At 43.2% G+C, this 14,194-nt stretch overlaps 2 protein-coding genes across 2 annotated transcripts in view; both read right to left on the bottom strand.

Annotated features, from left to right (window-relative positions):
- CHSY1 (chondroitin sulfate synthase 1) overlaps positions 1-6,613 on the bottom strand; it is an 86,729-nt gene extending 80,116 nt beyond the window's left edge. The window contains exon 1 of the mRNA XM_009321540.1: positions 6,597-6,613. Within this exon, the coding sequence (XP_009319815.1) occupies positions 6,597-6,613 (17 nt within the window). The remainder of the gene's footprint in view (positions 1-6,596) is intronic.
- A 1,205-nt stretch (positions 6,614-7,818) lies between these two features.
- VIMP (VCP-interacting membrane protein) lies at positions 7,819-14,172 on the bottom strand (the record flags this gene model as incomplete). Its single annotated transcript, XM_009321539.1, has 5 exons — positions 7,819-8,651; positions 10,630-10,708; positions 10,812-10,901; positions 12,292-12,398; positions 14,034-14,172. Coding segments are annotated over 5 exons (495 nt in total), but the record flags the coding sequence as incomplete, so codon positions are not given.
- Between the last annotated feature and the right edge of the window lie 22 nt (positions 14,173-14,194).

Here is a 14,194-nt window from a genome sequence, read left to right as displayed (position 1 = left end):
GGCCCAGCTGCCCGGACCAAGAGGCTGGGACAGGAGACCAAGGGAGCATGGGTGCTCGGATCCAGGGATGGGGACCGAGACCCCGGGCATAACCCCAGGACAGGGACCCCAGCCCTGCACCGAGACCCCAGGAGAGGACCCTGGCTCAGGAGCCGGGCCTGGGACTCCAGCCCAGCCTTTCGGACCAGGATGGGAAGGCACTGGGAGACTGGTAGCCTGACCCGGGAGAGGCACCAGGTGCCCATGCCTGGTGGCGGAGGTCCATCACTCATCCCCGCAGAGACCCAGCACGGTTCACGCCAAGCCTGCGCAGCCAGAAATGCACCATTCCCCCCTCTGCACGGTCTGGTCCCTGCTGCCCGAGCCCCAGAGCTGCCCTGCCTGGGCCTGTGGGTGTGCGCAAGCTGGAACAGACGGGAGGCAGGTAAAGCCGGGGAAGGACAGGAGCACCATCGCTTGGCAAAAGCCAGCTGGCAGGCGAGAAGAGTTGCTGAGGCCGAGGCTGCATGCCTTCAAGAGCTGCAAAACACCAGGGACGGGTTACAAATGCAGCACTAGCTCAGGTGGGGTGAATGGTAGCGGTTTCCCAACAGCTTCATGTGTGCTACCAGGCAGAGAAGAGGTTGATGAAGATCCCCAAAAGGGCTCCTCAAAGGTTGACCATGCACAAGGCGTGGAGGCATTCCCACCGCAAACAGGCACTGGGCAGACCCAGGGCTGTGCCTGGCTGCTGGGGCTGGCTGGAAGCCCCACATTTGCTCTGACAAAGCCAGCACAAAGTTGCCTTTTTGGTACCTTCCTCCGGGGAACAGGGAATGGGACCCACGATCCACCTCAGCTCACCCTATTAAAATAATCCCAAACTGCTATTTATACCAAGAAAACCTTTTCTGCTATACTGTCCTTTCCATCCCTTCTATATGGGGAAATCCCCCCCAAACCACTACTGTAATTCCTTTCTACTTCCCAGCAGTTGCAATGCTTTACTATTATGTCTAACTACTGGTGCCCTGATCCCTTTCTACAAAGCCTGGAGTTATCCTCAGCCTGTGCCACTCCGCACACCTGGATCTTTTACTCCGCTTTCAAAAGCTGCTTCAAAAGGGACCTCGTCAAACTCTCTTTCTCCCCTCAAGCCTGATCACCAGGTCCTGAAATACAGGACACGGACAGACGTTCAAGCTAAAATAAAAAGGCCACTCCTTTCCAAAAGAGGGAGATGTGGCAAGTTCAGGAATGGGATTACTCTCAGCATGCTCCAAATCAGCAAGAAAAATCTCCTGATTCAAGGGAAAGCCACTGTGGCCTATGAATTACAGGAAAAGGCAGAGCTAGCATGGTTAAAAGGCAATAAAAAAGAGAAGGGTTGGGGCTGAGGAGCTGTCAGTTGGCTTCTTCCCATAAAGAAAAGAAGTTAGTCATCAGAACTGAAAACTTCATGCAACTTCAGCACACATGGAAACAATGAAGTGGAGCAGCACACTCCTGCACTAGATCTCCGCTGCCCCAAGCTCTCGTGTAGCGCGTTCCCACCTCCCTGTAGCTCCCAATGTAATTACGGTCCTGGACCTCGCCGCGGGCAGGGCGTGAGCAGAGCGCACTTGGGGAAGGGGCAGAAGGAAGGGGCACTTTCTTGGTGCCAGGTTTTAGCCCAGAGAGGAGGCACATTCAGAGTTCACACTGCCACTGCGTGAGATCACACCACGGGCTATAAGGCCGAGACATCCAGCCGTAAAGAGGGGCTAGCACCTGGGAATGCTGCGATGCTCACACAACCTCCCTAAGCACATCAAAGTGCCTCGCTTTATTTCATTTATCGCGCCAAACTCGCACTCAGAAGTGTTAGGTGAGCAAGCGCCCCTTTTGCTGCTCCTACCCCCTCCCCTGTTCTTGCATAGAACAGCTGCTGTTTCCACTGTAGGAAAAAAAGAAAAAAAAAAAAAGGCAAATTAAGGGAAAACTTGAAGAGCGTGGCTTAGTTCTTCCAGCTGAATTATAACCCTGCCATTACCTGCCTAAAGTATGTTTTTAATCTGATTGGCAGAGAGAGGTCATACTGCATAATCACATTTAAGTGCCTTCCCCTATTAATACAGCTCTTAGTCTCAATAAATAGTTAACACTATATATTATGGCTACCGTATATTAAAAGGCATGGCACGGCATTTTTCTCATATAACACTGCATAAACACATTTTTATGCAGCGTGTTTTCTATTCTATGTGGAATTGCTTGAGGAAATATTCTGAGGGCTCTCCAAAATCCGAAGAGGATGCACGTCGTGCATGCTCCGTCTCTGTGCTCCCATCCCACTCACTCGAGTGAGATTAGCACCCGGACCAGCCGGCGAGAGCCCACTTGACAGGCCCACACAGTTTAGATTCATAATCAGATTAACAAAACAGTAATCCTATTTTTAAATGATGAAAAAGCCAAGCCCTTGAAGCGGTGAGCTGTTTTGTGTGCGTACAGAATAGATGTTGTCCTTTTGGAATAAAGCAGCTTAATACCAAAAGAAAAAAGTTTCTTCCACAGGGAGACTACCCTATAGAGGAAAGAGGGACTATCCTGCATGATAAACACTTCTTTTTCCCATTGGTTTTGATCTCCAATTTTTCCACAGTGATGAGCCCGTTCTAATACCTACAGGATGTACCTTCTACAATACATATTCTTTACCATATTTTAAAATAATAGTTAAAGAAGTGGACTACTTCTCAAGTGCTCCAGAAACCTTAATTATTAATGTTCCAGTACTTAAACTGATACTTTACAAACTACCCAGGCACTGGAAAATGAGCATACTTCATACATTCAAGGTAACAGACTCGTGGTGGAAAAAATCTAGCTGGGCAACCAGCAGCATTTGTCTCTGTCACGGTATTTCCAGCACCATTGCATTTTCCCAAATGATGCAGAAACTCCTTTCCCAGCTCCAGCACCCACTTTTTTTTCCCTCCCCATCCTCTTCTGGTCCTGCCCCGGACCAGTCCCAACCTTTCCTCTCAGCTGAATCGCTCAGAAGATGCCAGATCAAGGGACAAAAAAGAAATGTCGCCGGTTGCTGCTTGCTGGAAGGCCAGACCAACATTGCCATCCTACGGCCCAGCCCCGCAGTGCAGCGGCCGCACCGCGCCCGGCCCGCCGGGGCCGAGGGGCTGTCCTGGGTCGCCTCTGCCTTTCCCGCGCAGGGAACCCGATTTAGGGCTTTGGAGGCGTGCGAGGGGAAGGAAAACCCTCCTGCTCAGCACACAGCTCCTCAGTTGCCTGCTCAAGCCTCCCGTTCTCATCGGCTGGGGGGGGGCTGGCTGGCGGTAGCAGCGCTGCCACGGCGCATCGAGGCGTTTGAGGATCGGAAGGGAAGGTGACGTATTTTTAACTCACTACCGCCAGACTGGAGTCAACAAACTGTTGAAAAAGTCTAGAACGTGTATTTAAAATGCAAGCATCCAGATGCAATATACCCAAGAAGCAGAACAGCTAACAAAGCGGCGATTACAGTACTTAACAAGCAGTAAGCTGAATTTACAGGGAATGTTACCCCTCTAGTACGTGACAAAGTAAAGCTTTAGGACCCAGGCTTGGGGTTTGGTTTTTTTTGAAAGTGCATCTTGTAGGCCAGCCTAACAGTAGCTCCCCATTTTAATGCACGCAACAGAGCAGCAGAACTAGATTGAAAGGCCAGGTATTTCAGTATATCCATTTTCCTTCCATTCTCTTTAAATAGACTTTTCTGAGTTCTTTTCCTTGCCATTCCTACATTAATGTTACCCACGGTACCAGCTCTGAAGCTCAGCTTGATTAACAGCACACAGAAAGAATCTTGATCAGTAAACTATGGTAGACACAGAGGGAGGAATGAAATTATTAATTTATCAGTGCAGATCTTGCTCCGTGCTGAAAGTGCTTTTTAGCAGGTACGCACTTCAAAACGCAAATGATCACAGAAAAAAAATAGACATCAGAGCAGCGGCTGCATACCTACCAGCCCCTCGCAACAGGAATCTGCAATAAAAATGTGGATATTCACCACCAAAACTGAGCTGAGGAGACCTACTCCATCGCAGCCATTGGTTGCTTCATAAAAACTGATGGAAGTTTTTGAAGTCGCTGGCTCTGGAGCTGGGAATATGGGCAGGGTGTGTGTCAGGCTTGGAACAGCTGGCTTGGAAGCTCACACAAAATCAGCTACAACGGTGCAACTGGGCCAGGACACCACCCAGCCAGCGGCCGTATGCTTTTCCTTTGTGGTTGCAGAGCTGGTCCAAAAGCTAAGCTTTCATTCCAAAAGGGGGAAAGAAAAAAAAAAAAAGTCTTCAGCCCGTCCAAGTCTAGACTGGCTTTTTCTACAGTTGGAAATTATATAGTTTCAGTGTTCAGCGAGAGCGTGGACAGAAACACGCTGTGCCCCGCTCTTGGCTAACCTGATCCCTGAAAAGGTGTCACCTTTTAGCCTGTACAAGAGCAAAAATCGTCCAAAGGATGGATCTGATCTGATGTAGAGATGTGTGCTGGTGTGCAGCCAGGCTTGAAAAAACACAACCGCCAGAGATAGGAACTGCGTCATTGAGCGCAGGAGGCATAAAGGACAGCATTAGGATGGTTTAAGTGCAGCCATTAACCGTAGCGCTGCTGGTAAAACATGCGGGAGACTGTCACGCTGGATGCCATCCTCGTTCAGAGAGCTCTCTGAACGCAAATGCTCTCTTTAGCCATCTTCCTGGGGAGGGGAAAAAAAGACACAAAAGCCAAGAAAAAACAACCTAACCCAAACACCTGACTATCAGCTGACTATCAGCACAGTCTAAGGATTAAACCAGACTGGGCACAGAGCAACAGCAGAACAGCCCAATTCCTTGAGTTTTGAGTCAAAATAGTACAGAACTGTGTAAAACACAGTAGTTTGTATGTGTTAGTACTAAGATTTCACACCTGCATTCAGACTCCGCTAGGAGAGCAGTTCCTTGCAGATATGGGTGCAATTATCATTTTCATTCACACTGATCTTTGAATAGCACACGGGTAATTCCGGAACACCTGGGAACAGCTCTGCTGACAGATTCCCTGTTTGCCCTCACTCCCCCAAGTCCACCTTCTGTTGTTCATTACTAAAAATTTCCAGTATAAGAAACATATTTTTTTTAAACAACCAAGTATGCAATGCAATATCACTCTTAAAAGCTGTCCCTCATTTCACAATGTTTTTGAAAGGCATAAATAAAGCCAAATAAATTTTATGAGAGTGACAACATGTTTTTTTGTTCAGTTTTAATTCCGGTACTTAGTATCTCCTGATGAAAATACTTAAGAGAACTATGCATAAACTAGACCTCATCTGCAATTTAAAGAAAACAAAAAACTTCGCCTTTCAGATGATTTATATGCTGGAGGAACAATGAAAAATACTTAGCTGCATTTCTCGAGCAACTAACATTTTCAGGATTTTTTTGTGCCTCTGAACACTTGCTTGACTTAGGATTTTTCAATACCCAAAACAGATTACTCTTCAGTGGCTAAGTAACATTATACGGCAGTTTAATAGCATTGTATGAACTCTTAAGTTTGTTAGCTAGCTTCTTCCAGATAAAGGTATTTCCAGAACATCGGCATCAGTAGAGTAAGAGGCTTCTTGCATAACTGTTGTAAGTGGGGAGAAAAAAAAATCTGAAGGCTTTTTAATATGAACTTTCATAATTCAAGTTCTTGGGAATTCATACCAAAGTAGGAACAATGGATTGATTAAATAGTTCCCTTTCACCTAATGCCTTCTGCATGCTTCACTTTTCACTATAAAGCAACATGCAACCACCTTTCCATACTTGTTTGTGGTCAAGGGAGAGCTTTCTATTTGATGTCAGAGGAAAAACCCTTCCCTCTGCTTGTGCAGGTTGCGAGCCAAAAGAGAAGTTTTACAAACTGAGGTTCTTCCTCCCACCTTGGTTCAATAGCTTAGAAGTGTCTGATCAAGAAAAACTTAGGGACTTGAGATTTAAAATAAAAAAAATTAAGGGAGAGGGAAGGTTGAAGTTTCCAGAAATATGTAAATCATTTCATTCTCACTGGATATGTCTTAATAAATCTTAGAATTGGGCAAAAATCCATATCCCCAGTCTCAGCCAGAAGCAAATCTTGAGACACAGAGAAAGATTAGCCTATGCTCAGTTCAGACCTGCTTATTTATTTCTTAAAATGTTATTACTGAATTAAACCAACCCATTCTTACCATTTTATCAACACAAGGAATTCTGCTTCTTTAAGAAAACAACCTCCCCCAGTTGTTTTTCTGAAGACGACACCTCAGTCTGTTGCCTATTTCCCCAACACAAGGGGAAAACGTTCCCCAGAGGCACGAGTAAGATAACAACTTAGTCCTCTTTACTGATGAAGAATCTTCAGATCTTGAAAATACCCTTCCCCACCTCTATTTTTTTTTTTTTTTTGCCTTATTAAAGATTAAAACCTGAAGTTACATACACCGGTCTATGTTACAACAATGGAAAATTAAGTTTACATACCAAAATGCACAGAAGCCAGGAAATGACAACTAGTTTCCATAGAAACCTTAATAGCCTTCTTACTTCATCTTCTACACGCACTTGAACACGCGCTTCATGGGTCTAAAGTAAAAGGTTCTTCGCCTTTCCATTTCATTAGCTGGCAACTTTAAAACTTACTAGTAACATGCTCCTGTTACATTTATAGTCAAGAGAAAAATCACAGATCACCTGACATATAGAGCAGCATCTATATACATATAAACAGTGTATTCAAAGTTGGCACTCATAGGTGTTGAGGAACACAAATATTCCAAGTGTAAGTATTTAGAAACAAGTGTTCAAGCAGCCCTAAGCTATGCTAATGAAACACTGATATGTACTTTAATGCCTACATGCAAGCTCAGAAACAGTAATCGGACACAGGGCACGTGTCGTACACTGACAGGAACTGTTTCACTCTTTATCAAGGACAGCCTGGACTTTACTCGTCTTTTGCATTTTGTGCTAGAAAGCCTATCAAGGGGATGGGATGTTTGGAAAGCTCATTTACGATGACTAGCTCTAACTTTATTTTCTATCTACAGCGCTGGGTATACACCAGAAGGATGAAGACCACATATGCTTCAGATACTTAATCCTTACAGTCCCTCACTTGCAAGTTTCACACGTTTGCTAGGTTCCCACCCTGAGACACGTTCAGAACAGAAGGTAGTACAAAGTAAGTTCTTAACGTCCCTGAGGTGTAACCCCGATGCTGCATTGCTAAAGCTATACACAGTCCTGCTGCCCAAAACACAGCGATCTCAGTGCAGTTTGCGGCTTCTCTTTTCCCTTTGAATATCTTGCAGTGTTTGAGTTGACCATGCCTATGTACGCCCTCCTCCTCAAACCATATTTGTCGACAGTAATTTGGAAAGAAACCCACTCTGCTCTGTTAGAGCAAAGGCCTTTCTTACATGTTTTCTTGATTTAGGTTCAAACACAGCTGGAGTGCTTAACGACCAGCAGTGCAGTCTATGCACGTTCAGAATCACTTACTGGGGGCGGGGAAGAGAACAGGGAGTTTCACTTTTTAAACTTGGGAAAACTTGATTTGGTCTTAACCTGAAGGTGATTCTTCTGAAGTCATGATGTGGAACACAGAACACCCAAATAAAACGAACCTGTTAAAAGCCAAAAGAACAGCTGAAAATCCCTTTTGTTTATGGAGGTAGTCAAATGAAAATCATTTCATTTGATCTCTCATCTTGCTTTATACACATTTATTGCACTAGAACATATGCCTTCTATATAAAAAGATGCTGTAGAAAACCACAAGATTGTAAATACTAGATTTATGATTTGTTTGCAATTGTATTTAATATTAACAGTATTTTGTTTTTACAAAGCAGTTGAAATTAAAAAAAAAAAGAATAGCAAGAACCCCCCCATCTGCTGTCTAGCATCAGTAATCCTCACTGGTTTGTTTACCATTTATAAGGAAAACATCATTCAAGGTAGCTTGTCACAGAGACTCTTTACAATAACTGGCCTGTGGTGCAAATTCCTGGCGTTTGTCAGTTCATCTGTTTTTTCTGAAAGTCCCTCCTTCTATAATTCAAGGTATCTGCCGATGACAATATTCCTCCCTTCTAAAGTACCTTCCAGCCAAACACAGTAAATCTGGTAACGCATGCCTGAGGATGGTAAATATCCTCATTTTACAGCGGTAAACTGAGCCTAGATAATTAAATTTGCCTGAGGCCAGTCTTTTGAATAGCCAGCCACAGAACCCAGATCTCACAATCCCAGGTGATTCACCTTGGCTGGAGACTACACTTCCTCTCTACAGAAGGGTGAAAATTAACTGATTACACTGAAATTGTTTCTTTCTTCATCCTAAGAGGATCAGGTATTTTTCTTGTGTAGTATCAGCTTCTGCGTTACTATTTGGAAATGGTGTAAACCTGTTTTCAAGTTAACACCTGCACTAAGCCCAGTCCCCAAGGAGTCACTGTGACATGCAATCTGTAGGCAGTTAGACAGTGGGTAAGATCAAGCCTGCTAGTGACATGAGACACTAGGGAGGTTAGCCTCATCCACCTGCTGACGGGCCTCTCCGGCCTGGTCTCCAGGAACAAGTTCCGCCTCCTTCTCCAGACAGGGGGTTATAGCCTAGAAGTACAGAGGAGAAATCCACCGTATCAATATTGGTCCTCAGCAGGCCTTCACCAGCACACGAAGAACACCAAAAGTAAATCTCACAGTTATTTGCACCTTGTTTATACTTACTACATAGGCAGCATTTTAAGGAAAGTGAAAGCAGAGAAAATATCCAGACTTGAGATGGTTTATTTTTGCAGCGCTAACAGTAAAAGCCATTGCAAAACACTCGTGTTTTAATTTGATCAATTTGGATTAAATTAAATTGAAATTAATTACCATTTAATTTCTCTAAGTCTTCATTAAAGCTTTAATGCTGCTCTGCGGAGTAAACAGAGCAGGAGCAGTAACAGTAACTCTTACAGTAAACTCTGTAAGAGTGTATCTGTTCTCCAAGAGCCCTAACAGTTAGGGACTTAAAATAATCTTTTAGTCCAGTCCTGCAAGGAATACTCTGAAGGTCAAAAGGTGGATCCACTCATTACTACTGTAAGACTTTTTTTAAAAGAATTTCAAATAATGCCATAACTATAGGCAACTTCATTTTACGAGTATGTACTTGGAAAGATACAACTTGGCAAACGTCCTCAATTTGTTCTGTACAAGGCAAAAAAAGAGAAAACTGAAAACCTAGCAGCCTTGCTAACCGAGCAGGTTTCAAAGCAACCTGTTCCAATGAAACTTCAAGCATCACCTCCATCTTTGAAGTTTTTTTTTCCTCATACTAGCCAAGTTCTGCTTTCTAGCTTAATTCAGCAGCTGAACAGTGCAGATGGTTCTTTCACTTTGTGCTGATCCACCTCATGAGAAGATCAGAGATCTCTAATTCTAACGTCTGTTACTTAAGCAAAGATTTTGCTTAGGATAAAACTAGGACAGGTAGCAGCTGGAAGGGTGCCTCAGCCCAGCTGCCCTGATCCTGGTTCTTAGCACAGCTATTACCCATGCGTTTCTCATCCCCCATAGTGGCGAATATTCTGTGCAAGAGCTGTAAAAGATATTTGACAGTATCAGACATTAGACTGCACTCATATTAAACGACATAAGATGAATCAATCGGTCAGTTCCTTCAGATGTTGCCAAAAGCTGTTAGTAAAAAGCAGAACTTTCAGCACTGAACTATTATTGAGGCTTAGTGTGTTTAATCAAGAATCTTCAGGTTTTATACATTTAGTCAAGTGACTTAGTGCTGCACCCTAAGTGGGTTTCCCTTTTAGTCTGATACAATTGAGGCTGTCTAGATGGTGCCCCTCCACTATGGAAAACTGTAATTAAAATATCATACCCAAATTAGCACTTGCAGGTACTGCACAGGCTGTTTGGCCAAGAGGAGAGAAAGGAGACTAGCTGCATGGGTGATACATGGCAGCGATCCTAACGTGGGCTATGTAAGGCCATAGAAAGCAGTTCATCCATCAAGATGATTTCAGCAGGTGACAGTGATTTTAATGATAAGACCCTCCGGCAGTTTGCGAGAGTCAGTAAGAGTTTATACATATGCAGGATTTATACATTCAACAGGTCATTATTGTGATGAATAAGATCACATTTTGCTTAATGAAGTCTTTCATCTTCCTGAATCTACATAATACAAAGTAAAATATCCTCTTCCTGCACTTAGTTAGTACTACAGGTGATTGAAAGACAGACCAGATATTAAAATATTGGACTTTTACAATAATGGGGGAGGGATCCAGAAGTATCTTAAGAATCTATAATTTTGACTGACAAAAATCTCAGTAAATTATGGCAAAAGCATTTAGAAGAACACTGAAACACTACTTCTCAGGGGAAAAGCACCATAGAAACGTCCTGCTAGGTGTTGCACAAAGTGCAAAGCAGACCACGCTGATTAGAGATAAAGAGCTCGTTTGTAAGGCACATTTTGCTTCCTCCTTGAAGAAGAGAAAAAATATGTACAACGACTACGCACGCAGCTGGATAAATGCTCTGTTTCAAGCTCAGAATATCTTAAGCATTTCATACTTACCACCTCCTCGCAAGGGCTTTTTGTTTGGTTTAGACTTCGGGACTGCTGATGAGGTGGAGGCACCAGATTCTACTTCCTGCTGTTCACAAAAGCAGAAGTTACTCAGAATTTAACCAACGTGAATTTCAGCTAATCTAATCACATAAACATAACTGTAACCTGATTAACACCACAGTTGTTACCTGATTCAGTTTCAGGTTTCCTTTATAGCTTTTTCCTTCTTGCATACTTTCCCACATTGCTATCTTCTGCCTTCGCTTCTCTTCTTCAAGCTAAGGAACAAATCCAGGATATGCAAGACTAAGATTTCAGAACTAATAGAATCGCCAGTGCTACAGAAACAGCTACAACAGACTCATCAAAAACCAAGGGATCTATCTTTATCTCATGCAGTATCTCTGACCTTATGGAAGCATTTACTTTTCTAAGCACCCATGTCTTCCCAACCACAGAACAACCACTCCTCCCTCAACATATACAGACTGTGTCTGCAGCTTCTTTTGACCACTTGATGCTTTAAAACATTTTGAAAGTAAAACAGAACCAAGTGGCAAGCTTAAATCCTGAGTTTATAAAAAGTACTGAGTAAAGAATATTGCATATGATAGTAATTTTATGCACAATGTAGGGTTCTACAGAAGAAAGTGTGTTTTTCAAACGAACAAGACAGCCAGCTACATATTTACATCCCAATATACATTACCAACAATTCTCCCAGCTCTCTTCTAAAGCAATTTATCCACAAAACCAAATAAATTAATGCTTGAGACAGACCGCCACCTTCTCAACAAATAGAAAGGAAACAAGGTAGCTACTCCACCCAATCAAAGAAAGCAAAGCTCCCCGAGTCCAAGCACGCTAGACCTAGATTTTCTACATAGTGGCTATTTTCTTCCACAATATGACTTTTCATTCGTTTTTAACTGCCAATATTTCTTGAAGCATCAGCTATAAACTGAGGTCTGAATGTAGCTGACTGCAAAAGTAAAAACAGAAGAAGAGCTGGGATTAATGAGCAATATTACTGCTATGCTGATCACATCCACTTTTCTACGCCGCCCCACAGAGCAATATGCTGTTCCTCACTATCTCAAGCTGTAGTTCAAACCATTAAATTACAGCAATGCTAAGCTACGTTTCTAAGAACTTATATTTGCCATTAAGAACAGAAAATACATGTATGCAGTAGTACAGTTAGTCTAAACGCCAGTAAATCCCCCCTCCAGCCGTTCACTGCGCATATAACTAAGTTTCTGTAGGTACAGATTTACCTGCAAAAAGAAAAAAGATCAGGCCCACAGTGTCCCCCACACACAATTACTTGCGGAGAAGCAAGTACCAGAGAGATTAATTACTTCAGGAAGGAGCAGAATACTACCCATATCAATCATTCTAATCAATGAAGAGCATCAAGACATCAGGTCGGCACAGCATATAAGTATGTGCTTGCATCTCTGATGGAGGTCCATCATACTCACTGCCCATTACTGCTCTGTGGGTCAAACCGTATCAAAAGTGGTCCAGGTAAAGGCGGGGGGAAAAACCCACCACCCACATTCCAGCAGAGAGAGCGAGTCTCCTGTTCTGGTATCTATCATGGAATAAATCTTTCCATAACAGCAGCAAAGTACTTGTCAACAAATTTATGAGTTAAAGAGTTACCTGTCTCTGTTTTTCTTTGTATCTTTCTGCTTGTGCATTCAATTCCTCTTGCATCCTGAGGCGAGCCGCTGCCAAAGCTTCCTGCCTTCTTACCACCATGTCAGGTTCTAGGAAATTGGGAAAGAGATTGCAAAGCTATTCAAAATAAATTCTAAATGGTCTCCTCAAAGAACTGTAATAAGGAAAGGCTCACATCTCTCCCTGCAGCTGTTTTGCAGAAAATCACAGCTCAAGTTCAGTTACCAGCTAATCTTTTACAGTAATTTATACACTGATTTAAATTTCATAACATTTTAATATTTTTAGAGCAATTACTTTAATGGGATTTTAATGAATAAGGACACCGATATAACGACCCCATAAAAAAATAAAATTAACACTTCTAGGATACTTGCTTCTATTTCTGAAGGATTTGTTTGATACAAGTAATTTCAGAAATATCACCCATGCTTCACAGGGATTCCATTTTTACCCAGAGAACTTCTTTCACGCAGAAGCATGAGGCAACCGGCCCACATTCACTCCCACTCCTGGCAATTGGTCCTGCTTGTTTCATTATGGCAGTGAAGCAGTGACAGATTTAACGTGCTCCATGAGCAGGGAAATTACTTACAAATATCACACATATCTCAAGAGAAAACTGGCAGTCTCAGAAAATCTACATTGAGTAACCACCTCTCTTCATGCTCGGCCTTTAGGAGAAGTCAAAATAAAAATTATATCCAAACAAAGGCAAATATTGCTCTCTTTTTTCCCCAGTAGCTGAAGTATCTCTACATTTGTTTGTCTTCTTATATGTTTGCTACCATCCAATGATGAATATGTAAAAGAAATTTCAGTACTTTCAGTAATTTCACTTTATAGGCAGTTTTGGCAATTAAAACAAGATTTAATTAGCATTACAAAGAACACCAGCAGGATAAGGGCACATGAGTACTATTTTCTGGGGCCCCATGTACTGCCATGCCAACATGCCAAAGGAATCAGTGCCAAGCACTTATTGTTTTGGCAGATACGTAAGTATAGTCTGTGGTTTACGGCAGCGAGTCTCCAAATGAGGCAGGATCATGACTGTGTAAGATTTACACATATCTATGCCACACTTTAGAAGATAACACAGACGCTGTTACACAGGGTGTAACAGGCGGTTACACCCCAAAAGTATACAATCCTGACAGAGTAGGAACTGTGAAGGAATACTTGAAAGGAGAGAGAGATGATGAATATTAATAAAAAAATGAATATTAATAAATTTCCCCCCCGTATTTAGATTTGGATGTTTTGGTTTTGTTTCATAAGTCTAAAAGTTATTTGATAACTGACCACAACTAATTTTAACCACCATTCTCTCAGCTCCTCAGCTCCTGCACTATCAAAGACCAGCTATTCCCTTGTTCTGCAATGCCCCGCTCCTTCACTCCCAAGCACATTACTTTGGGACACAATCCTTCCTCGACAACCTTTTAAAAACACTTCTCTTGGTCCAACTTTTCGCCAGCAATCTCTTCAGAAACACGATCTGTACGCTTTCGTGGGCCTAAACAGTCATCCTGAGTATCGCTCACCGTTAAAATCCCTCAGAACTGAATCTCGTTTTGGTGGTTATTAAATAAAGACCCCGAGCGTGTGGATCCGAGCAGCTGTCAGACATCCCATCACGGCTGCGGAGCGCCAGCAGGAACCTAGAAGAGACACAAGCACCACCCTGCACAGCTCTAAAGAGCAAGGGAAGATTTACTCACCCACAGCTGCGTCAGCTGCTCCCGGCGGGCTGCTCGGCCTGGCCGCCAGGCTCTGGGATATCTTCTGGACGAGGAGATAGACGGCGACGGCGGCCAAGAGGATGTACCAGCCATAGCTGGACAGCAGGGAGCCCACTGGGACGGGGACAAGCCGGAGGGGA

The sequence above is a fragment of the Pygoscelis adeliae genome, unplaced genomic scaffold (assembly GCF_000699105.1).
Source record: "Pygoscelis adeliae isolate BGI_AS28 unplaced genomic scaffold, ASM69910v1 Scaffold13, whole genome shotgun sequence".
Classification (NCBI taxonomy): Eukaryota; Metazoa; Chordata; class Aves; order Sphenisciformes; family Spheniscidae; genus Pygoscelis; species Pygoscelis adeliae.
The sequence above is the reverse complement of the archived record's forward strand: the minus strand, read 5'-3'. Positions and strand labels throughout refer to the sequence as shown.